This window comes from Corvus kubaryi, unplaced genomic scaffold (genome assembly GCF_017639235.1).
Source record: "Corvus kubaryi isolate FWS band 111438036 unplaced genomic scaffold, C.kubaryi_AGA036_p1.0 71, whole genome shotgun sequence".
NCBI classification, from domain to species: domain Eukaryota; kingdom Metazoa; phylum Chordata; class Aves; order Passeriformes; family Corvidae; genus Corvus; species Corvus kubaryi.
In genome coordinates, this window is record NW_024582059.1 from 14664452 (window position 1) to 14691398 (window position 26947).

Sequence of the window (26947 nt, forward strand, 5' to 3'; positions counted from 1 at the left end):
AATTAGGGACAGAGTTACACCCAGTTACATCCATTCAGGTGCTTCTCCTAATTGCCCTAAATGAATAATGAACAAACCTGTAGATTAAGAGAATTTGGTTGGTTTGGTCTGTAAAAGGGAAAGTTTAGGAGTGATGTAATTGCAGCCTTCTGGTACCTGAGGGAGCCAAAAGAAACATGGAGAGGGACTATTTGCTGACTCTTACCAGTTCTGCAGTGATGGGTTCAGTGGTTGTGAGGCAGAGGTACCCCTCAGCATCCCTCTCTTGTGAGCCCATGCTCTTGAAGGTATAGCCCAGGGTGCTGACATGCAAACTCTACTCCCCTCTTTACACTGCCAGCTGGCAAGTAATTTTCCAGGCCTGCCTAATACTATTGTAATTTTTTATGTCAATAAAATATGGTTGAAAAAAAAAAAAATCGCAAGTGTGAAGTATGGCTGAAGACTCAGCAGCGGTGTTTCTTCAGTTCCTCAGCGAGCTAGCAATTCTTTCGGCCCCTGCAACAAGAGACTGTAGGTGACAGGCTTTTCTTTTTCTTACTTTTTTTTTTTTCTTTCTTTAAACTGTAAAACAGCATAATATCTTACTAGAGCTCGTTGTACATCACCTTATGGGGTATTGGGTCAGGGAGTCCCTGGTTTAATACCATGATGGGTAATGAAGCGTTACCTATATCTACATTTAAGACTTCACCTCTCCATTGCCCCACATAGTGCCACTTGCTGTATTACCTATGGTGAACTGCAGCACTCAATTCACCTTCTCTGGGCACTACTTATTATTTTATAGGTTTCTAACATGTCACTTCTTCTATGCCTCTGCACTAAAAATATTTCTAAATGGCTCCTAACAGGAAAGTCTCTGCTTTCATTTAATAAATCCTTTTCGTCTCCTTGTTCCTTGGACCCTGAGAGAAGCAGCGCAGTCCAAAGAAAACACATGCCATCGATTGGGAACCTGGGCTTAAGCCTCCTTGGAATGTTATACCCTTAAACCCCCATTGTAGCCCAGCCACTTTCCCAGCTGCAATGCACAGTGAGCAGATGTTTTCCTAGCCCCCTTTGACCAGGCTTTCCTCAAGCTGTTGCAGGGGATATGGCCCATGTGACTGAGACACAATTTACCTGGCACTGGGATTTTCTCGGAAGACAAGGCAGCAGAACTCACCAGACATGTCCATGAGCTCCTGCCTTTGCACTGGCTGGTGGCTCCTTGTTGTTTTGTTAAACCTGCAGCAACGTTTCTAAGCATTGGCATATTTATGTTGACTTTGACACACTACCACTCAGATCTCCCGTATGAGGGTTGCATTGTTTTTTATGTGAAATATTGCAGCAGCTAATTGCAATTACCAGAAAGCATATACAAGAGAGCTTGTTGATTGCCAGTAGACAAAGACACTTTGGAAATCTTGGATTTTGCTATAGATGAAAGCCTATAAATTTTAAAATAGAAACCACGTTATCGTTTACAATTTCCGTTTGCGAACAAATTCTGCTAAAGAAAATTGGCGGCTGATTAAGTAAACATTTATACATAAATAAAACAGTGAAGATCTCTTCAGTTATTGAGATGCAGCCAGTTCAGTCTCTTGTAAATAATACAGTGATGAATTCTGGCGTTACAGTGCATGATAAAGCTACCTAGCCTCAAAGTCTTAGGCAAACTAATCCATACGCATGAATCAATCAGTTCATTTTAGTCATACCAGAGTTATATAAATGTCACCAAAATCAATGCCTGAGAGATATAACAGATTAGTCAGTCCTCATGCGGTACATCTAACTGGGATGCAAACCTACAGCAGATAACTCCACACTGAACACAGCTATACAAGTAGCTTGAATAAGTCATTTTAATAGAAAACTCAAGGGCAGGCCTGTAATGAGCAGGCATGGATGAGAAAAATTTGGTGCATTATTAATTTCAGACAATGCCGAGTTCTTTTTCATAATGTACATTTTATTAATGCTTTCTGTGATAGCTTTTCATACCGGTTCACCACCAGGAGTACAGTAATTACAATGTATCAAGATTCATTCCATGCCTGAGGAGTAAGGAAGTCCAGTTACAATACGGAAAGCAAGTGAAATGTCAATCACTATTGACTCAGGGCTGGATTAAATCAAAACTCTGCTGGGTGGGTTTGGTAACAGCACCTCCCACACACAATCTTCAGTGAATGTCTGCCTCCCTCTCCTCACTGCTCATCTCCATGCGTAACCTCTGCGCCATCAATATGGATGCAGTGGACGGGATTCATCATTTTTATTAGGATTTGGGGTTGGTCTGGCTCATCTTAACAACTGTCAGTTGCGGGGTGTCAGCCTCTTTGGGGCTGGAGAGAGAGAGAAACATTGAAGGTTGTTGTAATTGCCTCCAAGAATAACTCTTCTAGATATAAAGACAAGGGTTTAAGGTACGGGATGATGGGATTGTCTGGGGAGAGAAACTAATAGTGAACACTCCAATGAAAAAAAATCCACCACTCAACCCAACACAGGCGAGTTCTGCTTTCCTGCAGTCTAGTGAAAAACCAGGGAATATCTTATTTCCTGTAATCACAACAGCCCCCACTTTTGCACCTCAAACCTCCCCAGGGTCAGGAAACTTCAGGCTCAGGATTTAGCATTGCCCTTTGAGGCTCTAGAAACCATATGAATGGTCCCCTCACGTCCCCAAGATTGTGGACTTCCAAATGTTTTGGAGGTATTTATTTTGCTTAATGCACTGGCTGGCTTTCAGCACATTTCCAGCACAAAGACAGGGTGGGTTGCTCATATTTTTCATTATTTTTCTCCCTGGATAAAAGGCCTTCACTGTGGAGGAAACCACAGCCTCCCCAAGATGATGGACACCTTGCCTGGGGACACTGTACAAGGCTGGAGAACTGGGCAAAGGAAGAGGCGTCCACATGTGGCAGATGAAAGCGCAGTGCCTCCTGTGCACTGGTTTGATAAATAAACAAATGCCCTGAAAAAATATATAAATCACTTGGCACTGGCAGTTGTTAGGTGTTAATGGTAACAGCAGCCACACAGAGCTGGATGACAGAGGAGGTATTCAAGTACTCAAGAGGAAAAGTCTACCCCTGCAGCTCACCTTGGATCACTGCAAGCAAATTACCACTCTAGATGCCCACACCCCTCAGGGATTTGAGGCAGCTTCCAACTTCTGTTGGTTGCCCACTGCCCATTCCTTGCAAAGGTAAAGGGGCTTTGGCCCCAGAGCTATGCTAAATGCGTGCAACAGTTGTTTCAGGCTGTCTGGCTTCTTCATGGGGAAGACATGTCACTTTGGCACTGCTTTCCTGCAAAATGCTAAGCTGAAGAGAGACGTCTACGTCCAAAGAAAGTTATTGGGGGTAATTTTCAAAAATACCTGTTTTCTTCTCAAGTATGGGCTTTTTTCTGATTTCGATTTCTAATTCCATTCTTTTTTCCTAATTTCCCTGCACTGTATGAATCCGAACAGTTGGACTCAGAGTAAATAAGGCATAAGGAAGCTTTGGGTGGTGAATGATGAAAGGGAAACCCCAAAGCTCCGGTCCAACTTCCAGGAGGTACCATCCTGCCAGCGCCTGTGCCCGAGTGCAGCCCTGTTGTGCTGGCAGTGTTTGCAGATGGGCACTATTGTGCCACGGCAGGGGACAGAGGATGACAACTCAATGCAGAGCAGCGATTTATCGGTTCTCACTCGGCTAACACCACCCCCCTGCCTGCCAAGCCTCATTCCCTGGAGAGGTGCGGACACTACTCCGCGCTCATGCGAATAAAGCCAGACCTGGCAGCGTTACTTGTGACTCCTCGAATGTGTTTGGGCGTATAAAGGGCAGTACAACACACATAGCCATTTTCTCTCCTCTCTCACAGACACAGCTACACAGACACGGGGACCTGCACTGGTTGGCAGCCCCCCGAACCAGACACAGCCTTGCACACGTTTGCACAGACAGAGAACTGCACAGACAGGCACTGGCTGACATGAACACAGAACATGTCTAGGCATGCCTCCATTTACCCAGCCGAACAGTTGGCCCAACACCATTAATAAGCCTTCAGGGTTTCTTTTTTTTTTTTTTTTTTTCCTTTTTTTTTTTTTTTTTTAACTAATGCTAAAAGCCTGGGCATCACCACACTGATGGGGCTTGCATCCCTCTGATGATTTCTGCCCATCCCACCTCCCACCCTCCCACCTCCCACAACTGCAGCAAGCAGTCCAAGTCCTCTGTGGGCTGTAGCTGAGTATTTACACCAGCGGAGACCATGGGACCAGTGAGTTCACCCTGTTTACAGGGACTAGGGAGAAATCTCTGCCGAGTCCTCTGCTGGACAGGTCCATCCTCCTTCAGGTGCCTCCTGCACCTGTGATGATGGCACAGCTTGGCTGCAAGAAGAGCCCATGCCAGCCTCCAGCAGGCAGACCCCATGGGTTCCCATATATCCATCCCCAGCTGAGCTGATTGAGAAACGCTATCTTCAAGATACTAAGGCTCTTTTTTTTTTTTTTTTCCCCAAAAAATATCTCTATTTACACAAGACAATAAAATCTGAGCAGCTTTCCCCCGAGAAGCTTTGGCCAAGTGGAGCTGCTGCTGGACACACGCGCCGTCCCTATTTACAAGCAACAGCTTCGCTTGACAGTACTCTGCTGGCACGTTCAGCTTCTTCTGGTGTAAGGACTACTTCTCTGTCCCCCTGGTCCTTCCCTTGGTGGCTCTTCGCACTGACAGGTCTGTATTTACAACAGCAACCTGGATCCGGCAGGTTCCCCTTTACAGAGCCCAGCTTGTGAGCATGGACAAGGACTCAGGATGGTGGATTAAGCACACTCAGCCATCTTTAGGTGTTACCAAGTTGCACAGTCAATGTTCGGAGCAGGTGAAACTAATTCCTTATTACAAAAGACAATTTTCACCCGTTCTGCTCATCTTAAAAAAAGAGACGAGCGACCAAGCGGCGAGGGCACTTCCCAGGGTGCTGCCATGCACGGGGCAGCAGGAATCTCAGCCGGGCTGTTCTCTCCTCGGGGATGCAAGGGTTTGCTGAGGGTTTGGTCGAGACTAGTTTCTCCAGCCTCTCTTGTTGCACCATCCCAAGTAAGGGACAGGTGAACTGAGGCACAGAGGAGCTGAGGCGGTGCACTGGCACGGGCTTGCCGGGGCAGGCTCACGGGGGCCCCAGGCACTAGATGACACTGTCCTCCATGGTGACTCGCCTGAAGACTGGCTCCTGCTTGGGCGTCCTTCCGCTTTCTGTGAAAAACAAGGGGAGAGCAGGTAAATCCCTGGAGCAGGACCCTGCAACAACCACCAGCTATTTTCAAGATCATTTCTATCCCCAAACAAAGTATGGGATGCCTGGACTTGCCTTGAAAATGAAGGCTTGCTCAGGGAAGGTGAATGTATTTATGGGTGACCATGCTATCTGGAATCTCCTCCCATCCTTTTTTCTGAATTTGGGGCTACAGCTTTGCCTGGCTTTGGCCCTACATGAGCCAGTTGTTTGTTGTACAGCAGCATCAGCCAGTGCTGCCCAATGCTCTACAGAAGGAGTGACACTGAGGTGCCTCCTTGCTCCTCTGGATTTAGCACATCACAGGGCTGAGCTGCAGCCACCAGTTTGTATCAACCCAACAGGGTTTGTCTGAGCAAACTGCGCTTTCTGTTGTGCCCCCCTGCCCCTTAATAATAAATATTCAGTATAAATGACTGCAAAGTAAACAGATTTGTTTTGATATCAGACATTATCTGAAGGGCACTTTACATCCTGAGTGCTCTGCTTTACAGCTGCCTCTATAATCAGTGCAGCCCCAGGGAGGAAAGTGCCTCCTTTTACAAGCTCACGTTGGGAGGACACAGCCACATGCACTTTGGGGTGACCACATGCAGGCTTTTTTATAAATAATGTTTCAGGGAGATCTTAAGATAGGCTAATCACATTCAAGAAGAATCAAGAGTTATTCTGGAACCACTTTCTAAGCATAAATCATTTCACCCTATTTCCCACCCTCCCAAATATATGCTGCTCTCTACAGCATCATAGATATTATCACAGGAAAAGTGGTGGGGGAGAACTAGCAACTTTTCAGGCATCTCCCAGCTTGGCTATTTTGGCTGATTTTTGGGGTTTTTCTGAGGAGGAGGGACTTTCATCTTTTCCTTGTTGCTCATCTCTTTTTTTTTCTTTTTTTCCTAAGTAGTGGGATGCATTTTCTCCTTTCATTTCCACTGCTGTTAGCTCGGTGGGCTGCTCTGCATTGCAGCACAAACTGCCAGCAGTAGAAAATGCCTGGGTACACAGTGTATAAAGAATAAAGAAAATCAAAAATCCCACCTATTTAATATGTAGCACTCTTCCTGGCTGATATCAACAGCAGCTTAAGCAATGAGGCCTTTTATCTCTAAGTTTGAATAAGCAAGCAAGGAGATGTGTGAGTGGAAGGTGACCAAAGGGCAGAGCTGAGGTGCTTGCATCGAGAAAAAATCTTCTTCTATTTATCAGGAAGGGATCCTCTCAAAAAAAAAAAAAAAAAAAAAACCAAAACAGACCAAAAGGCTGCTTTGTGACAAACCATAAAACCTTATTATTTTCTTTTATTTTTTTAGGTGAGGAAACCAGGGGCTGGCCAGAGCAGGCACCCAACAGTGCCACAGTAAAGCTTTAGCTTGCTTCAAATCTGCCTCCCATCACACAAAGTTCTAATTCCCTATGACCTTGCACTTCTCTCCAGCTGCCTACAGAAAGCACCTGAGAAACTCTTTTTGGCATATTTCAGCCAAAGGACAAAGCCTTGCCACAAATTAGGGGCTTTTTCTTTCAATTCGCCCCACTCAAAATCCATCTTCCCACACCCCCTCTGCAGCTTTTGTGCAACCAAGTCCTCAGAGATGCTTGGGGTGCAGTGCTGCTGCTTCCCAAGTGGAATATCCAGACATCCTCCACCCAGTTTGCTGACCGCTTGGTTTTCAACATTCTTCCTCCAAAACCATTTATCAGCGGATATTACCACAGGCCCGTGCCTGCTAAAAGGCGAAGCCTTTGCTGCCAGTGGGACACAAAGGCTACAGGGCTCCTGTCTGGAGTGAGCTTTCCTGCCACAGGGACCTAAATTTAACTCTGCCTGAGATGCCTCCAAGAGAAGTGGGAGAAGACAGGCTGAGAACAGTTTTATTATTGCCATAATATACCCACTGAGATCCCTTCTGCTGGAAATAACCTCTCCAAAGTTGTAACACAAGATGCAGTTGATGATAAGTGGCAGTTGGAGATATTTGGTCATCTGTACAAATAATCCCATCACACCAGATGAGAAGGTTGTGCAGCAGCTATGTTTGTGTCTTCAAAGTTGCTGTTTGGGGTTTTAAGCAGCACTGCTAAAATACCAAGCATTTGCTTACAACACATAAAAATTGCTCTGTATAACAACGTTTTTTGTTTATTTATTGAGGTTTTAGCTTGGGTTTTTACATGTGTACAGTGTATTTAAGGAGTAGAAATATAAGAAAAGAAAATATGTGGAGGGTAAAGAAATAAAAAGATAGCAAATACGTAGGATGATATTTTTTTTTGTTCTTGGTATTTTCCTGAAGACTATCACCATCTGTCTGGCATACTGAATACAATAAACAGTAAGCACCTGTAAAAAGCTATTTTGATCTGAAAAAAGGAAGATTTCCAAGCTATCCTGGCTAGTTTCAATATCTCAGTTTTAAACAGACTGCCTCTTCTGAACTGGGATGATAAATGATCTGGTGTATGATCCATGCATCCCCAGGGCTTGCCAAGGCTTTTGGAAGAGCAGAACTGGCCCTAAGCCAGCTACCTGTGCTGAACAAAATGTCCCTCAGTCCAGAAAGGGGAGTGCTTCTGCCTCCTGGGGTACTCCAGTGCCCTCCCCTGACAGCACTGCTAATGCCCCACGGAGGACAGCCACTGAACAATCCCTCACTGCCTTCCCTGGAAGCACTAATCACAGATTTTATCTGGCTTCAGCTTTACACTGTAGGATGTCCTCCACGCCTTTACCAGAGAGCCTGCAACAACATGACATTTATATAATGTTCGTGAGCCCAGACTATTTAAACCCTAAAAAATTAAATAAAATTTGCATCAAGTCTAGCTGAATGCAGCAAATAGCTAAAAATAAAATACTTTTCTTTCTAAAAGAAAGGAGATCAGAGTGTGACAGATGACCAAGCCCATGCTCTTAGGCTTTCCTGAGACAGGTTTTTAATAAGATGAGCTATCTTTCTATCCCTGTTGACTAGGCAATTCTGCAGGGTATTATATTCTTCATAACCTAGTGAGATCAAGAGCACATGGGGGTGTGACAGAGAGCCCAGCTGGTCAGGGAAGGGGGATGTAAACAATAGGGACACACGCAGAGACACAAAAGGACCCCCAGGAGCTCAGTGCCTCCCACCATTACTACTGTTTCCCCTGGCCGTCTGAGATATCTCACTGCTTATTACCTGGGGGCAGGGAGGAAGGAAAAAGATGGGCTAACAACTACAGGTGTCAAGGAATTAAAAGCAATCAACAGGCAGAAATGAACAGCACCATGGTAAGTAATATTGCCTACACAGTGCCTCCGAAGCTGTGATGATACGCCCCCATCCCCAGCAACCCTCCAGCCTACATGGTCTTTCTTGGCATGTCTTTTGCCTTGTGTTTCTCCTTCATGTTTTAGGGAGATTTTACAGTCTCTTATGGCTCTTGCAGAAAATGGGTAGGAATTGCCTGCTGTAGTCAGTGTCCTTAAGCAGTAAACTGATGTGTCAGCTCTTTATGGGGTAGTCTGCAATGGTGTTACACAGGAAAAATAACCCAGTCCTGCACTAATTAGGAGTGAGTGAAAAAAGGGATTCATAACTTGTAAAGCACCCTAAGATGAATTTCAGGAAAATGCAAAGCATGGAGCCTTGCACTTCTCCATCCCCCTCTTCCCACCTGCAAGAAAGGCCTTCTGAAAGAACAACTCAATCAACAGTTCAACATTAGCAATCCTCACTCCAGTCCTCACTCCAAACCTCACAGCTGCCTGGCAGCTCACGCTTCTCAAAGGTGGCCCTGTGTTTCAGCAAATGGTCTGGGTATGTCAGTTGACGTTCTCATCAGATCAAGCACTACCTGTTTGCCTCTTATTTTGTTTGTTTTCAGCTGAAAGTGGGATGCTTGTTGCAGTTGAATGATGAAGCTTTAATCTTCTCCCTATAAGGCAAATCTGGTTTGGTTTTTTTTTTTGCTTTGTTTTGTTAAATGGAGCCCTAGAAAAGATCCCTCGAGTACAGGGCTGATTATCCCCTTCAACCCAGCCTACAAAGTTATGTGCCCCAAGCATGAGTATGGATTTAATACCATAATCACTACTGCCTTTTCATCAAGCTATTTTCTCACATTCTTGCCTTGGCTCAGCATTAAGAAATGCCTTAGAAGTTTTGTAGCTTTCCCTCATACCCCAGGAGCATTGTAGGCACCGAGGACTTAACAGTGAGTTGATTTTCACATGCTGCAGTCTGCACAGAAGACACCATTGCCACTCACATAAGAATTGTATATAGAGAGCTACTTATCAAAAAGCACCAACCATCACCGTGCCCACAATCAACTGACACAACAAAATCTGTTCTCAAGGGGAAAAGAATGCTGTAAATAATCTGCGTCCTGCTCCCCTCCATGAAACCCCCCCACTATATTACACTCTTAAACTGGTTTTTGGCTTAATAAAATTAGTAATGTATTTTCTCTCTATTTTGTGATTCAGCTGTTTCCAAAGCTGCGAGAAGCACCAACAGTGAATCCTGTGATGTCAGAACAGCCTGGGGACAGAAATAATCAGCTTGAAAATAAACAACATTTTTTTGCAATCAAAGCGCTAATAGGCACGGGTAAGCTGGCAAAGAGAAGGGATGGAGAAGAGGGGAAAACCAGCCTGCACACTGATAAACCTGAAATACACAGAAAGGCTGGGGAAGAACGACCATTTGTAGTAAGGGAAGTTAAAGATTTTTCAGTAGGACAAAACCACCCCATAGCAAATCCACCACTGGTTTGTTCTTGGGGAGTTTCAGGAACACTGGTAAATGCTATGGTGATCACCTGCCTCCCACTTTACCACGATGGTATTTGCTAGTGTGTATGTCACCCTCCTCATGAACCCAATTCCACCATATCCTGAAAAACTATTTTTTGAGTCTTATATAGTAAAAGAGTTTTTACTTTCTTCAAAATAAGAGGTACCTCAATTATATAAAGCCTCAGCAGCCTCTTTTGGGCTGCTACATGGATTGTTGTGACCACATGGGTGCGAAACGCCTGCTGTGCCTGCAAGAGTGGGTCCACCATGCACTGTCTAGTTCCATCGCTGCTGGTATGGAAAATAAAATGGAACAGGAAGGCAGCATCAAGAGCAAGAGCACGACCTGGCTGGCCAGCGGCTGTTCTGCTGTGAAGTCAGGTGATTCCCCAATATTCCAATAGGAAATGCTCCCTTGTGGAAACCTAGACCCGGCAAGAAGCACTGCCGTGATCAGTGCTTGGTCCCACAAGGAGTTTCTTCCCCAAGATCTTCTGGCCAGAGTGGCTGCAGGAAGGACTCAGGTGACTCAAACCAGACTCTTTTAGGCCATGAATACCACCAAATACCACCACCCCTGGTTCTCTTCCTGCTGAGAAGCACTGAGCAGCAATGTGAGAACAACCCTGGGATGGAGCGGAATTGCTCCACTGCTCTGCTGCTGCATATATCCTCCAGCACTGGGAATATCTTGTCTAACATGTGCCTCACCCACCTGTTACAAATCTTTTGGCTTTTACCCAGCATGACAGGGTGCAGTTTAGATGGAGGCAGCACCAAGTCCCTAAGCCCAGGGAATGGGAGGGCTTTGTGAAAAATCACATGCAGAAAATTCATTACTAATCATATCCACAGGTGGTTATTTCCCCCGTCAACCTTTCCAGTCTATTTTGTGGCTTTCTGTATTCCTGATTGCCCTCAAGGGATTTTAAAGGGGGAGGCTGGAGGAGAGCAGTGAAGTGCCAGTAGGCCATCAGCAGAGGTGAACGGGAAGGACGACATGGCCAAGGATGGTGATGGAGCTTGGCATACGCCTGGAGCAAGAAAATAAAGAGACAGCAAACAACGACCAAGAAGGCCTAACGGGGACTTGTTTTACTCTTTGACATGCTACCAGCAGTTTTTAATCTCAGAAAACCCAGGTTAAAAAAAAAAAAAAAAGAATAAAATTAAGAAAAAAAAAGAAATCATTACAATGATTAAAAGATACGACACATGAAACACTATACTCAAATCATCCGCGTGTCGTTGGCTACTTTATACAGTAGGCACAAAACAGACCTAGAATCACCTGCAACAAATGTCAACCAGTGTTGTTCTCGCCCCTAAACAAGTACCATCAGCCTGCTATTTCTAGTCAGCTGTAGCTGCATAACCTTTGTGCTTAAATTTCTCAGCTTAGGCCTCCTTTCTTTGGCATTGCTCACCCATGCCGTAAAGGAGTGGAGACTCATACTGAAGACAGTAATGGAGAGAGGAACAAGAACGACAAAAAAAGAGAGATTAATTGTACAGTACATACATACAGTATCTTCTAAATCGTGATCAGTTGTTTATTGGTTGGCAAACAAGCTTCACTTTTACAACAAATATTAGTAATGAGGTCATTCAACTGTTGAGACCGTACAAAATGGATCATAAATTAAAAAAAAAAAAAAAGAGAAAAAGAAGAAGAATTCATACTCCGTGCTGCTAATTTACCTCCAGAAAGCCTATGTTACTTAAAAATCTGGTCAAATAAATAAATTTCCTGTTAGGAAAAATAATGAACAGAGGACTTTTTTTTTTATTAAAAATCACTGCAAAGTACTTTTTAGCTCACTACGCGTCAATCTATTTTCTTCTTAACCACTGCAGTACAAGTGCCTAAACCGGGGACCAGACTGAGCCGAGAAGGCCCTTTGCTCCTCCAGGGAAATGGCCGTCTCCTGTAGAACCCCCACTACGACTATAAAACCCCGTCAGTCCCTGGATGTGACCCGAGGGCCTGGCTGAGGGGCTGCTCGCCAGAGATGCTTCACAGGATTATCGTCACGATCGGTTGTGCACTGACAACGAGGAAGTTTGCCCTGCTTTAGTCTGCCAAAAGGTCTGCTGGCAACATGCCGGCTGAAAAAGGTTATACAACGAGGAAATTAAAAGACTGCCTTGGCTGAAAAGAAACAGTGATGGTGTTACTAAAAATGGTCCTTAGAAAGTGATGTTTGGGGTTTTTTTTTTTTTGCCCAGTGAGTTTTTTTTAACTGGGATGGGGAGGGGACAGAGGGAAGGAGCAGTGGAAGAGGCAAAACAAAATCTAAAAAAAAAAAAAAAGAAAGATTATGAAAAACCTTGCTCCTACTGGTAGACAAACTTACAAGACCAGCACAACAGAAAAAAGTTCTAATTTTTTTTTTCCACTACATTAACAGGGACGCAAGTTCTGGAGGAACAGAAAGCGGACTATATGTGCAATGCTAGTATCTGTACATTACATAGAAATTGTTTGCTTCTCTTTTTTCTGCCATTAGTTTTTATCATCCGTTAATACAGCAAAATGTAAAATATGCCTTTAGCACAGGATTCTAGGATTCCCTTCCGTCTCATTAAATTTGTTTATATTTTGTTTGCTCCCGCAGTGAAGGGCGCTGCAGTGAAACCAAGTTGTGAGTGACCATAACCCATGATGTAATCTGGATTGGTAAGAAAGAGTTTTGCTAGCTTGTTTTACGCAGCGCTCCCACCTAGATGCGTCATCGCTACTAGCTTCAAATGCACTTTTTTGGCCTTTTATTATTTTTTTTTCCCTCTTAAATCAGGTCCTCGGTATTAAGAGCAACACAGCATCAAGGATTGTTTAAACAAACACGGCATAACTTGAGAAGGCCACGAAGTGTGCCGTTATCTATCTCTTTCATTAACATAATGAAGTCTGTCTGGAGGGAAGAAGGATGGGAAGATAAGGGGGGGGCAGCAGTTACTGTCCTCTCCGGGCCGGCCTAAAAATTCCAGTAAAAAAAGTCTGAGAATTTCCTTTTGAACAGCATGAAGATTTAGGAGTACACACAATATTACCACTGTTTGGATTAACTCAGAACAGTAAACCGAGCATTATGGAGAGGCTTTTAGTTGTCTCTTTGCTTAATTTTTGCTGAATCTTCTATAGGCTAGTGACCAAGTGAGCGGGTCCTTTTGCATTGCCGTCCGGGGAGGTTCCCTCTTTGTTTGGTGGGACTATAAAACCGTCGCTGCTGCCTCGACCTAGCTGGTAGTAAGTGTGTAGCTGATGGACGTGGTTCCTGGAGCCAAGATTGGGCATGCTTTTGTAGTAAACATCGTCGGCATCGCCACCGCCGCTTTTCGCTGGTGGAGGATCGGTCTGGGTGCTGGCGGTGACGCTTTCCGTCATGGGCATGCCAGCCAGCGCGGGCATACTGGTGTAGAGAGAATCCCTGTTGGGCGACTGCAGTTCGTCCGTGTGCTCGTTGGTCAGCAAAGGGAAAAAGCTCTCGCTGTTGTCTTGCGGGATGCGGCGCCGACTGTAGAGGTGGGGCTGGTGGTTGTCTGCCGAGTACACCCGGGGAGGCAGCAGTGGGGCATCCGACTCCTCGTGGATGAGCTCCAGGCCCAGGCTCTCCTCGTGGGTGAAGGAGGTGGCGTCATCCAGCACGATGGCGTCATCCTCGCTCCCACCGCCCACGCTGTTGACGAGTTTGTTCATCAAGTTGCGGCTCTGCTCGCTGGAGCGCTCATGGTTGTTCAGGTAGGAAGGGATGTAGTTGGAGGTGAGTTCCTTCAGGATCTTTTTCTCGAGGGCATTCTCCGTGTGGTTGTACCCGCGGTCAAGGATTTGCACGCAGTTGCTGAGGTACTCGCCGCTGGCGATGCTGTAGCTGTTGCCGTGATTACCATTCAGTGGTAGAGTATCCGTGACACTTGTATCCCTGGCATTGTTCAGAAGCCCCTCTGAAAAACATTACACAAGAGAGGGTGACTTGTACAAACAGGACACTCATGCGGGACGTGCACACTCAAACCCCCTTCCTAGGCTGCCACGGATGCTGGGGCTGGGCAGCAAGGAGAGCGTTGCGGCCAAAATGGGAGGGCGCAGCTCCATCTAACCAGCTGGTGGTCAAGGCCTTCCCACCAAAAAAAAATGAAAAGCACTGTCAAGTGTGCGACTTGATGTGGCAACATCTAGTTGAAAGGATAACCTCTCCTGGCCAGCATTCTCCTACACCTCTTGTGCTTTATGTATCCCTGGGGGAGCTGAAAAGCAGATGACCCTGGGCTGGTCCCAACTGCCCTGGCTCTAGGAGCTTTGGAGGAAGGGGGCAATTCCTCCCAGATGAGGGAGAAGTATTTGCAGCCCATGCTAATCACTACCAAAACTTTGTTTGGGAGTGTATCCTTCCTAGAGGAAAAAAAGTCTGCTTTCCCCTTTCGCTGGGTAGGCTGTCAGGATAAATAAAGACATAAGGACTGAATGGCAGGATTCAGGGATTAGCAAGGTGGAGGCACAAAGTGCTTCCTGGCCCAGGATTTTCTGGAACAAGGCTAAATGCCCTACCTCTTCTGCCGCAAGGCAAAACCAAAATTATTTACTCCACACTGGCCAGGTGGGGATTTCCTAATACAACTGATGCTGGAGGTAGCTGTTCTGGGGTCTTGTGAAGCCTTTAAAAATAGCTCCTATTCCACCTGCAAAGTTAAAGCAGTGGGTTCAGTGGAGGGTACAGCAAGTACCATCACTGCCATGGTATAATGGGCTCGTGGGAACCTGAGAGGAGTAACAGGGTCTCAGGGTGGCCCTGCTCTAACTGCTTATTGCATCTCCGTACGTGTCTCAATGCTGACAATGTAAGGCTGGAGCTCAGCTCTTTCCCAAAGCACTGCAGGAGATGGCAGGGAAGTGCTTTGAGAGCAATGCCAGCATGAGTGGGCAAGGGAGAAGAAAATCAGGCCCAGCAGTTAAGCCACCATGCTTTCTTTTTTGGGGTTACTGGCCTCCTTGGAAGGCGAGCAGTGTGGGGATGCATGAAATAACTTATCGACCTCTCAGCTAAGGGCTTCAGGCATTGCCAAAAACTGGCTAGCAACTCCCAGCAAGGCACAGTGGATCAGAGAAGCCATTAAACTGACAATTTCAGATGAACAGTTGCTCATACCATGCCTAGGACATGGCATGTGTACCTTCTGAAAATACAGGATTCAGTCTATATCTGCGATGGAGTAGTTGTTGTATGTCAAGGACTGGAAAGCGCTACTGAAGGCTTCTTCTTGCTTTTGAGTGAAATGCCCCAAATGTGTCGGTCACCTTTTAGGATTCTGAAGCTTACAGGGTGCTGCTCTATCCTGGGTTCCCCAGCAAACGAGGGAGCTATGCCAAAAAATCAACTAGCCATCACAGACATAGAGCAAAGCCGTTGATTTTCATGGTGAAAGGTCTCCAACCGAGTCACGATGCTTGGGGAGAAATGGAAAGTGAGCATTTTTGGGGGAGGGCCATATGTAATGGGTGACAGGTACAACAGCATCTGTTTGATGGTTACGCTGAGTAACGTATGCATTGAGGCACTGAGCACTGTGCTCCTGCTGCCAATGCATAGATCTGGGGTTTGGTGCAGAAATAAAATGGGAGGCATTGCCGGTGAGAACAGAGGGGGGGCTGCAATGGAACCCGCCGTATAAAAATGTCATGGCCTCGCAAATAAAAACGTGAAGTTTAAAAAAATGAAAAAAAGCATACACAACTAAATGAGAAACTATGCTGGGTAAACGATACCACAAAAACGAGAAATAAAGAAAGCAGAATCTAATCTCATCTATATATATATGCACACATACATATATATATACACACATACATACACACGCATACACATATATATACATATGTATATTCATAGTCTTTCGATTTCAAAACTGTGAGATTAATTTCCTTTATTAACTACATCATCTATATGTGATGCAATAAAAGTGAACTAAAAAAAATTACATTTGATATGCAATGTTTAGCTTTACTCCCATACTTGTCTCTCTGTAGGGCTCTAAACGACAGCATGAAGAAAAGGAAAGAAAAAACAACAAGTAAGCTTACAGCGACAGTAGGAGAAACATGAGTAAAAAGCAAATTGATGATATGCAGAAAAGAGAGTTAACGGAAATAATTTCCACTGCCCAGAATACATGAATTTGTTACAAGGTTTATTTCAGGTTAAAAATATTGACATTTTAGACAGAAAAAAAAATATTTTACGCGCAATATTCAGTAGTCTACATTTTTATTTAAAAAATTATCACATTTAAACTGTTTTCCAATGCCATTATAAAATGTTCAGCGTGCAACACAAATGAAGAAATAATGCCAGGAAATTTAAGAAAAGTCTAAAGCCGGTAACGGTCATGCTTGAAAAGACAGGCACTGTCATTGTCACTTCCAAGGTCTTAAAATGAATGGCTTTACTTACTGTTAGTTATAATAACCCCGGCAGTTGAAACTGAAATCTGTTTCCTTGCTAAAAATGTTTTGCCGTCCATCTTTTGCAACAGTGCTTTGTAAGAGTATGACTTTGCTCATCATGGGCCTGCTGGCATTTTACAAACTTTGGTAAGTCTGCTTTTTACTTTAACCAAACATATGGCAAACTACATGGACTTGGCAAAAAAAAAAAAAAGTAAGAGGAATAGTAGTTTGAATAATGGCATTGCTAAATGAAGCTGTTAAGAAAGGCTTAAAACAAGAAGAGTCAGAGAATAAGATGAAGAGGCAGTGATAACGCTCAGCTTCCCCCACTCCTCAGTGGTGTGTGGCACGCTGGATTTTAACTAGAGCTTGTTAATGGTCATTAATGCTTGTTAACACCTTTTCTCAAAATTAGTTCTGACAAAAGGTGTTAGGATGTTTTCCTTCGTTGGAGAGACTGAGCCACTGTCAGCTTCCAATGGCAGTGAGCACTCAGCCCCTCACCTACCACTGCCTCCTTCCTCTACACTCTGTGTCGTATCAGGAATTGCTTATGCCACTTGGAGATGGGATTTTGGCCTTTTAGGGTCTGATTCCCCACCTCTTTCCAAGGGTAATTTTAAGGACTTCCTGCCCCTGATGATTCTCTGCCACAGATTTGGCTTAAGCAGAGGTATTTTAAAACACCTGACTGGGGAGGGAAAAAGAAATGGGTGGACCAGATTAGTCCCTTGTTCCTTAGGGTGTCCTGCCCCATCCACAGCCATCATCAGAAGTAGTATATGAAGGTGCAAAAAAAATCATATCCTTAGTGATGTGGAATGAGTTAGCTGGATGGTGTTAGCTAACAATGCCTCACTGCATGCCAACCACAGCCAAGGCACACCCAGAGATGATGACAGCATCTACTTTTACAATGCACTATCCTGGCTTTAGCATTCCTGCTGGTGCAGCATCTGTAAACCCCACAGGGCCACAAAGACCACCAGGCCTGGTTGGTTTTGCTACTCTTTATTTCTGCCATGGGATCTCCTAATATTTACAGTTTGTAATTGTCCAGGGACCTAACCAGTTTGAAAACTAATACCTATACCAGTTAAATGGTCATTAATTAACTTGCAGCCTCCTGAAAAGGATGGGTTCTGCTCCCTCTGAAGTCAATGGCAAAGCTCCAGGAGTTTAAATGAGACCAGTATTGGTCCCGCTCTCTTTCTTCACCTCCCATGGATGAAGCCTGGATAGGTTTCTGTTACTCATCTGACTGTGTTGAACAGAATAGCACTTGTAAAAAAATTATGCTGTTTCTGTGGAATAACATTTTGTTAGCTCAGGTAACTGTATCAGATTCTAGTATTAAAAATTTGAAGAACACACAATTATTAAAATACATGTAACACACATTTCTGCCCAAATCACCTGGGTTCATTTGAGGCACCTAGACCTGAACATCAGGGCTCCTATTAAGGCAAATGCTGACCCAGCATCACCTGTTGCCATTTGATTTAGAAGTCTCCAACACTTCAATGTTACCATGCAACAAACTAGTCAGAACATCAAAGCTCATTTCAACATGTGCAGTACACTGAAATTCTTAGAATTCAGAGCATTACATGTTTAACAGTAGCCCCTTTTTAAAAAAGCATTCTTGGAAGCAAATTTATTGCACAAAGTTAGCATAGTTTAGGAAATTAATAAACAGCAAAAAGGTCAGAAACACATGTGCTTTCCTTGTGCTTTGAATGCAAATACCCTAGTGATACAGTTCAACATCTATTTCTGTCAGAAACAACATACTGCCATAGAGTACAAAGGGGGCTTTCCTGCTTGCATTATAACCATCATTATTTTCCCTCTCTTGGAAATCCTTTACTGGGAAGTGATGCCTTCATTGAGAGTGGAGAGCTGACAGAGTGCTGGCACACTTGTGCTGGAACGCAGAGTTACTCTGCAACTATTCAGCCGCCTTACAAGTAAGAACAAAAGAAAAAAAAAAAATCCCACGGAAGTGGCAGAGAAGGATGGAGCCACCAAGAGACAGGAGCTGTGAGAGCTCCACACTCCCCATCTCCTCCTCAGGCCCTACTTAAACACATCTGCCTCTCCCTCATGGAAGCATCAGGACATCAGCTTACAAACACTGTCCCTTCCCACAGAAGCCAGAGCAGAGACAAACGTGTAGGTGACAAGAGAGTGATTTCCACAGCAGAAACCTCCATTAGATACAACTGACTCTGCCTATTTTCTGTTGCCAAAAGAAGGATATCAAAGATTATCTAGATTTACTACACCTTTTTTCTATTATTTTTTTTTCCCTAGTAGCACATACAAAATGTATAAATGCAAACGGCAAAACATTTCTTATCTCAGCTCTGCTCTTTGGACCTGGCCTTCACTTCTTGCTTCAGCTGTTATTTTTCTTAGAGATCAAGGGCAGTTTTGTTTTATTTTGCATTTTACACCCTGTGCAAACCAGTGCACTGCTGACCACATTTCTCTAGGCCATTTCAAATGCAAGCAGCTTTGGTGGCAAAGGCCAGTTTAGCTTCACTTACCTTCAGAGGTGTTCCTGTTTCTGAAATGAATGGTTTAACAAGGAAATGTGCTGACAACAAAGAGAGGAATGGATGCGTCCGACAAAACACACACACACACACACACAAGACCAAAACAATACAAAAGCAAGGAGACTGAATAAAAAAAGTCAAAATCAAAACACTATGAATGCTTTGAGTAAAACTGACAAGAGTCTTTCAAAGTGAATTTGATCGCTCATGGAAAAATAGCATCTGGTAGATGGAAAGATGCATTGAAATGAAAGGAAGGGGAGGGGATCTTTTTTTGTGCCCAGTTCCAAAAAAAAAAGTGTGTGTGTGTGGGGAGAGAAAAAGAAAAAGGAAGAAAAAAAAAAGAAAGAAATGGGCCAAAATAAGCCACAGAAAATGGAATTCTCACTAGAAAAATTAGAGAGAAACTCCAGCACACCTTGTGCGTTGTACATGCTGACAGAAGGGTTGTTATAGACCGCCGATTCCCCGAGCAATGTATTATAAGGGTTGTTAGTGCCATGAGGACGAAGCAGAGCATTGGTTATAAGATGATTAGCCATGGCTCCTGGAGCAGCCCAATAGAAAGACAGAGAAAAAAAACAACAAAAAAGGTCAATCAGGCAAATGTGGTATTAAAAAAAAGGGAAAAAGAACATTCAGAATGACAACAGTTGAAATAGTCCTGATTACAAGCAGCCAGCTAATTAGACTTGGAAAACTGTATGCCACTAAAGCAGAACAGATGTTACTGACGATGCACAAATCCAAACCAACGCAAAAGAAAATGTATCAGAAAGCAGATAAGCTACATTTATGGTGGTTCCCCAGTTGCTCGGAGTGTAAGCAAGGCTGCGCCCACATGCTTGCTACAAAGAAAGAAAGGAAGATAGCAGCCTACACAATGTGGGGGGAAAAACTCTCCGGAAAGTGCCAAATGAATAAAAAAAAAAAAAAATATATATATAATGACTAACAGACAACAGCACATTCAACTCCCACTATGTGCTAGGATCTCTTTTACCAGTCCCTCACAACACATCTAAATCAAAAAAGCAGAATTAAAGAGAAAGGATGGAGAAAGCAGCCTCGCCGAAGGCTCTCAGCATTTCTCAGACAGCAGCTGTTTCTCATGTCTAAGAGGGCAAGTTTCACTTCAACTACTTCTCTGATACCATCGTCAAGAACATCCACAACCACCTGAATCCATCTTGGAAGGTGAGAGCACTACAGCTCTGTCAGGCATTTCTACCAGGAATGAGAGGGGCCACGAAGTGCATGTCTCAAGGCTCTCTGCGTGCCCCACAAACACCTTGTTTCCCCACTCCCGCACCTCTTTGCTGCTCTTTCCAAGCACTCAGCCAGCAGTTGTCCTTTGCTCTTTGGTTTTGGTTACCAAGACCTACCTACTATTTCAATTTGCAGGCATCAACCCGGGAAGCAAAGTCTCCCCCTACCTTTTAGCTGACCTACAGGATGAAAAACCCTTAAGCCCTTGCTGTGAACCTCTTCTATTCTCCAGAGACATGACCAAATTAAAAAACTTGCCCTTCAGGGCCATTCCCACGGAGGTCTAGAGCAGGAAGGATGACCATGGTTTTTAACTGCCAGGACTAAACTCTTAAGACAAAACCTTTCCGCCAGGAAAGTAAGTCACTGGTAGGGCAACTAGAACTAGTTAGGACAGGACTGTCAGAGGGCTCAGGTGACCTGGCTGTCACCAACATCCAACAGCCTCAACCCAAAGAAGTAACTAAAAAGCCAATCCTCAAAACCAGTAACCCTTTCAGGAATATTTTTACCAGTGTCTGAGGCATGGTGACCCCATTTGCCTCTCTGAGGTGTGGAGGTGGCCCCGTGCCAAGGTGAAGGCTGTCTTTGGAAGGCATGTGGGGCACTGGGTACAATCTCTTTCTCTGGATGGAGCTGCTGAGGATATATAAGCCCTGAGGGTCTCTGGCTAGTACAAATCCCCTTTGCAGGGAGTTCTCTGAAAGCGCACATCTACTAAGTATTTACAGAAAGGCAAAACCTGGCCAAACCTCAGGCTAGGTGGAAGCTGCCTCCTGCTGTGCTTGTATGCAGGCCTGGGATGGCATTTCCCTGTGTCTGTGTAGGTAGAGGAGAGAGCAGACTGTTTCTTGCCTCTCCCCCATCATCCCCCAGCACTTCCCAGCCCAGGCGTATGGCATCAGCAGATCACTTAATCGGTCTTTTGAGCACAGGACAAAGTAGAAGGCAGCGTTGTATGGGGGCTGCATGCCAGGGAGGTTCCTCGACACATGCAGCTGGAAAAAAAAGAGTTGTTTTCTCTCACCTGATGTTTTTGTTTATGCTGATGGAAAGCAAGATGAGCTGCTGTGTTTGAAAATAAGGAAACAAAGCTGTCTCCTGTAAGAAAACATTATATGAACGCTTAACTAAGTAACCTTGAATGTAACTAATAGGTAAATGAGTCAATTCTTTCTTTCTGGTAGTATGTTTTCTCTCAATCTCACATACATCTGGGATGAGGGACTGTAGGAACCACTTCTCTTCTTGCACTGGTTTTATACCAGTAAGCACTAAGTCCATTAAAATTGTTTCTGCTTTCATTCCACTTTTAATCAAGCCAGGCCATAAAAGATTCAAAAAGGGACTCACTTTTATATAGGTAATGAGAATGTCCAGAGTTAATGCTAGCCATAAACTCAGAAGTGATATAATCCTCCCATTTGAGATTTAACCCAATCTCCAATTCAGTCCCTATGAGAATTGGTATGAAAAATATACCCACGGTGGGCTTTTCAGCACTTTAGCTTGAGGTGTCTTTAAATGCCAGCTGCCAGAAAGAGCATCTCAATATATCCATGGCCTGATCTTGTCTAGCGAACCCCAGCAGGCAAGAACAAGCTGATCCCACCATGGATGGGCATGTTTTGCATGCGGGATGCTCTCAGGCTGCGACAAGAAAGAAGGGATCAACTTGTGTCAGCACTTAAATGTAGGTTTTGCTTGCCTGCATTTGCCAGCATGGTGGGCTCTGGAATGAGCTGAATTCACACAAATACGCCTCTTTCAGCCAACTTTTAACACGGTTCCATGATTCTGACTACAAACTTGCAAAAAAAGTTGAAAATACAGAATAAGTAAATAATTTTTGCTCTTGGGTGCGTAAAAGACAGGGGTGGTACTATAGCCACCCATTCCTGTATGCAGGAGCTGAGCAAAAATACTCCATCTTCTGCCTTCCTCGCCCTTGATTACATTAAGATTTTTTAATTTACTATTCAAAATGCCACTTTCAATACTCCAGTGCTGAGTAAGTCTCCTGGTGCAAATCCAAAACAAACCCTCTGCTATATCTTTCAATACTTTTAGAGACCCAACTGGGCCCTATGCACTCTGCAGCAGGTTCCCGTCATGGCAAACTTCACACTCTCTACATGCCACAATAAATGCAACTTTGCCATCTTAAATACAAAATGAAAAGTACCCAATATTCATAAATTTGGGCTCTTGTTTCTCACTAACTGCTCTTGAGTTGCAAAATTCCCAGCCTAAAAGGGTGTTGAGAGAGGTTTGCATCCAGGCTCCAAAAAGCCTACAGTTAAAGCTTTTGATAAAACAGTAATATACCAAAAAAAACCCCAAAAAATCCAAACCCTCATTATTTGGTTTCTCTTTCCCAGAAGAAAGAAAACTGTAACACCAGCCATGCATTTAAGTATCATTCTGGCTTTTTCATACCACTTTATCATTGCTATAGCAACCAACAGGACTATTAGGAAGAGCAGATTAGGTCTGCAGATGAGGCAGGAGCAGAAGGAGCAGGTAGACTACGGAACTATCACCTCATCTGCATGAAAATGGCCTTGGTAATAGAAAGCCAACAAAACCCCAATAAAGTAAGCACGGGATCATAGCAGCATACACTCCCAAAACACCACGGGGAAAAGCAGAGAGCATTATTCTGCAGTCCTGTGTCTGGGTGTGCATCACTGGGGCTGCAATTACAAAGGTCAGTGCATGTCCAGGGGCCCAAAAACCAGAAAGATCAGGGCTGCAAGTGCCTGTCAACCACCTGGAATCTCCTCCTGGCAGAGCACTCTTGGGATGGGACCCTTGGCAGCTGTCTGGCCCAGTGCTGGCAATGTGCCTAATATCCTCAGCAGGCACCAGTTATCATCACTTACTTTTATTTATTCACTTGCTGCTGGATCCTCGGCTCTCAGCATCCGTGGTGCAACGCAGAGCTCTCCCAGCAAACCCCACAGCTCTGTATCATCCTTGCTTTCCTACATTCCAGCAATAGCAGCCCCTGTACAGATCCCTCCTTTGCCATCTGCTGAACCACCTAAGCCCAGCACACAGCCACCATTCTTTATTTAGTCAGGGGAACTGCCTTCTACCCAGCTGTGCTGAATCACCTTCAGTTCTGCTAGTCAAAGGTACCCAACTGAAAGCAAATGCATTCTGTTTCCAAACCCCTATCATGCTGTGCACGTGTGGGAGCACGAATTTGGGGTTGGAAAAAAGATGGGTTCAAACGCACAGGTTCACCTTTTACAGCACGATGAGACCATCACAACCAACAAACATTTAACAGCAGAACTCACACCTCTACAAAAACATTCCCTGCAACCACACTGGTACAACTAGAGTCCCAAGTCTCCTTGTTTCCACTGGTATTCAACAAAGTTCAGAGCAAAACACAGCTACCGGGTCAGCCCTAATATCCAAAATTACATTCAAATTCGGGTCTCTGGAAAGGCCAGTGCTCAGTTCAAGTCTTCCTGACACTGGATTTCCTCAAGTGAAGGATTTACAGGCTGTAATCACAAGGAGAAAGAAATGATGGTCTTTCAGAAGGCAAGTATTCGCTGGGTAACACAGATGCTCCTGCCCCTCTCACAGCGTCAGTGATCCTCATGATTCAAGCACCACAGATCTAGCCTTACTGGGTTTAAAAGGCTGGGAGAAGCCATGGCCTGTGCTCAGGAGAGATCTGGAGGGCTGCACTTTTGACTTGCAAACTGAGAAAAACTGTTAGGAAAACCAACCAGGACAAAGAAAACGAAAATCCCACAATTTTTAACATCACTGTAACCAGACACAAAGGATTCAGATAGCTACAGTTAGCTGCTTTCTGTGCCTATGAAAGTAGGTATTATTTTAATGACAGTATGCAACCAAATGGTACCTTTTTCTTTCCTTTCTAAGGTAGAAATTGATGTCCTTGATGCACAACAACACTGAATGTAGCAATAATTTTTTGGAAGAGATATGTGTAATGACTGCATGGGAAAACTGTATCTTGTTAAACACAAGTATGGTTTATTCACTCACTGAAAGGATGAAAATTATGATGACAAGCACATGTTGCCAGACTCTAGACTGCATCACTCAGGAACAAAATTCAAAAAAATTTCTTGTGGGCAGCTGGCTGACAAAGCCACACAAAGACACTGAGGTTACCTTGAATCATCTGCATGGCCTACCCAGCTGGAAAGGAAATGGATTCAACTGCTACTACAGATTTTCTGAATGATACTGTCACTCACCATGGCTCTGCCTGGCTGAAAGGGTTTGAGCAGCACTGCTTTAACTGGGATCATTTGTCTGCACAGGTAACACCACCACTGTCTTCTCTGACTCCTGGTCTTCTCAATTGTGTACCAAAATCAGCTCTATGTTGGCTACATGCATTTTAGCAGGGGATGGAGAGATTTCCCCAACACCCAGCAGATGTGACAGAAGAGCAGTTTTGCTGAGAAAGGAGAACGGACCAGCTTACAAATTTAACTGGATGAACTAGTGAATTCTTAAAAATGTCCCTAAGAAATCAGTATTTTCCAAATTAAATGCTTTCACTTTTTGTTCCAAAAGAGTGACTTGTATGAAAGCTGGCTTTGCCTTTTTCATATTATGTCAACTTTTTACTAGAGTAGAAACAAATAGTTTAGAAAAAGCACATCTGAGTCATAACAAAATGTTTCATTGCCTCTGACCCAGCAATTCCAAAATGTAGATTTTCTTGGGCTCTTTTTGTTTGTTTCAGAAGAAAATATATGTACTGCTGTGTTTTCAATCTCAGTCCTGTTTCCTCCCTATTTTGCCAACAACACATCTCCCCTTCTGCAAGGTAAGGGCACAGGCTGTACTCCTGCCTGCTCTGACTCCTGAAGCACTCAACTTATCTCGTGGTTCACAACCACCATGAACCAGATCAGCTTCTTGCACATCATGTCCTTGACTTCAGACTACCCTGCAGAGACAAGTGACAGCCAGGAAGAACATGGACCATTCCCTGAAGGTAGTGCAGTTCCTCAGCTATCAGGGCACATGGTTTAGCCTGGACACAAACGATGTGGTAAGAGCTCAATCTCTCCTTAAGTGCCCATTAAAACAACCCCACAACACATGCTGCCTTACCCTAAATGTAGTAAATAACTCAGACTTGAATGTCACTGGAATAGCCTCTCTGCACTGATTTCAGTTTGTAAATTCTGGCTGGTTTTATACTTCACTTAGTATTAACTTACTCCACTTTGCTCCCAGGGAAACAAAAGTAGGTTTGTAGGAGTCAAAGCTCTAGTGTTCTTTGAGACTTTCCTTACCAGCATTCCACAGTGTCCTTTTCTACAGGTAGAGTTTTCAAGTATTTAAAGAATCCTGGTCTTCCATGTGTTCACAGTTTGTTCCAACAATAAATGCAATTATGAAAAGCAAAATCACACATATTTGCTGGAGGACAACAGGTATTTTCAGCATTTTTCTGAGTTCCTTCCAACGAATGCTCTGACAGTTAGATTTATCGAGCTGTGTTCTTATAATAGCCAACAGGATTCAGTTAATAAACTTCTGTAAACTTCCCTATTAAATTTCTCTCAAATAGGTTTGTTGTCACTTGCAGCATCTAATCTATTCATTGTGAAGCTATTAATACTGACTGCAGTGAAATGGAGTTTCAGCAAATGAGGTTGTTAAGCTCTGGGCCATCTTCTGCCAAATGAAACATCCCGTGTTTTTATGCAGAGACAGGGGAGTGAAAGTATTTCTTTGCCCCTTTTTTTTCCACGTTCTTCCTTCGGCAATGATTTCAGATGACAAACCTCTGCTGGATTATAATCTGCAGGCCATGTTCAAAACACACAGCTAGTCCACATCAATTTATAAATATTTGCTCACTCACTAATTACTTTTTCACTGCCTGGAGCAGAAACATTGTCCCAGGATGGGACATTTCTTTATAACACCATGACCCCTTCCAAGGGTTTATACCACACTGTATCTCAACTATACAAACATCCATTATCCCTAATTATTCCTGTTTACAATTATTTCTCACTAAACCTGAGGCCTTACCCAAGATGTGCAGAGAGCCCTGCCTGTGGTGAAAATTGGACAATGCTTATAGGAATCTATAAAAGCAGCTATGCTTTCTTCCTTCCTCCTTCACAGTCATCATATTAAGACTGCTCTGCAGCAGTACTCTGCCAGATCTAATACTCCCCAAAGCCTGCTCTGATTTCAGAAATTGCCTTGCCCTTACTTTTCCTCTTTAAAGCTGATCCACCTAATGACTGAACTTCCAATTATATGGCTGTCAATCCTAAAATCAAAGCCAGTTCATAATATCTCCCAAAGGAAGAATGTCATGTCACTCACTGAAATCACTGCAACAAATCTCAGCTAACTCAGTCCCAGGCAGCAGAGAGGCAAAATAAACCGGGAGAATATCAACAATGGGATTAATTTTGCACATAGGCAGAAATAGGAGTTAAACTCCCTAAGTTTTGATCCTTGATGCAGAAAATCATAATTTTTCTAGCATAAAATGTACAGCCGATTGAAAAACAGGGGTGGGAAAAGATAAAAACCACCAGAAGCAATTTGCTA

At 44.0% G+C, this 26947-nt stretch overlaps 1 protein-coding gene across 26 annotated transcripts in view; it reads right to left on the reverse strand.

The window, feature by feature from the left end:
* Positions 1 to 1291: 1291 nt before the first annotated feature.
* The window catches only part of ADGRL3 (adhesion G protein-coupled receptor L3), a 492720-nt gene continuing 467064 nt past the window's right edge, over positions 1292 to 26947 (reverse strand). For 10 of the 26 annotated variants that reach the window (XM_042049521.1, XM_042049519.1, XM_042049525.1 and 7 more), the window contains 3 exons: positions 19506 to 19634; positions 16090 to 16107; positions 11150 to 14023 (listed from right to left, as the gene is read on the reverse strand). In XM_042049521.1, coding sequence (XP_041905455.1) covers positions 13218 to 14023; positions 16090 to 16107; positions 19506 to 19634 — 953 coding nt within the window. In that variant the 3' untranslated portion in view covers positions 11150 to 13217. Of the gene's footprint in view, positions 5256 to 11149; positions 14024 to 16055; positions 16108 to 19505; positions 19635 to 26947 lie in introns of those variants that run through there. The other 16 variants (XM_042049533.1, XM_042049531.1, XM_042049532.1 and 13 more) reach the window with 7 other exon arrangements.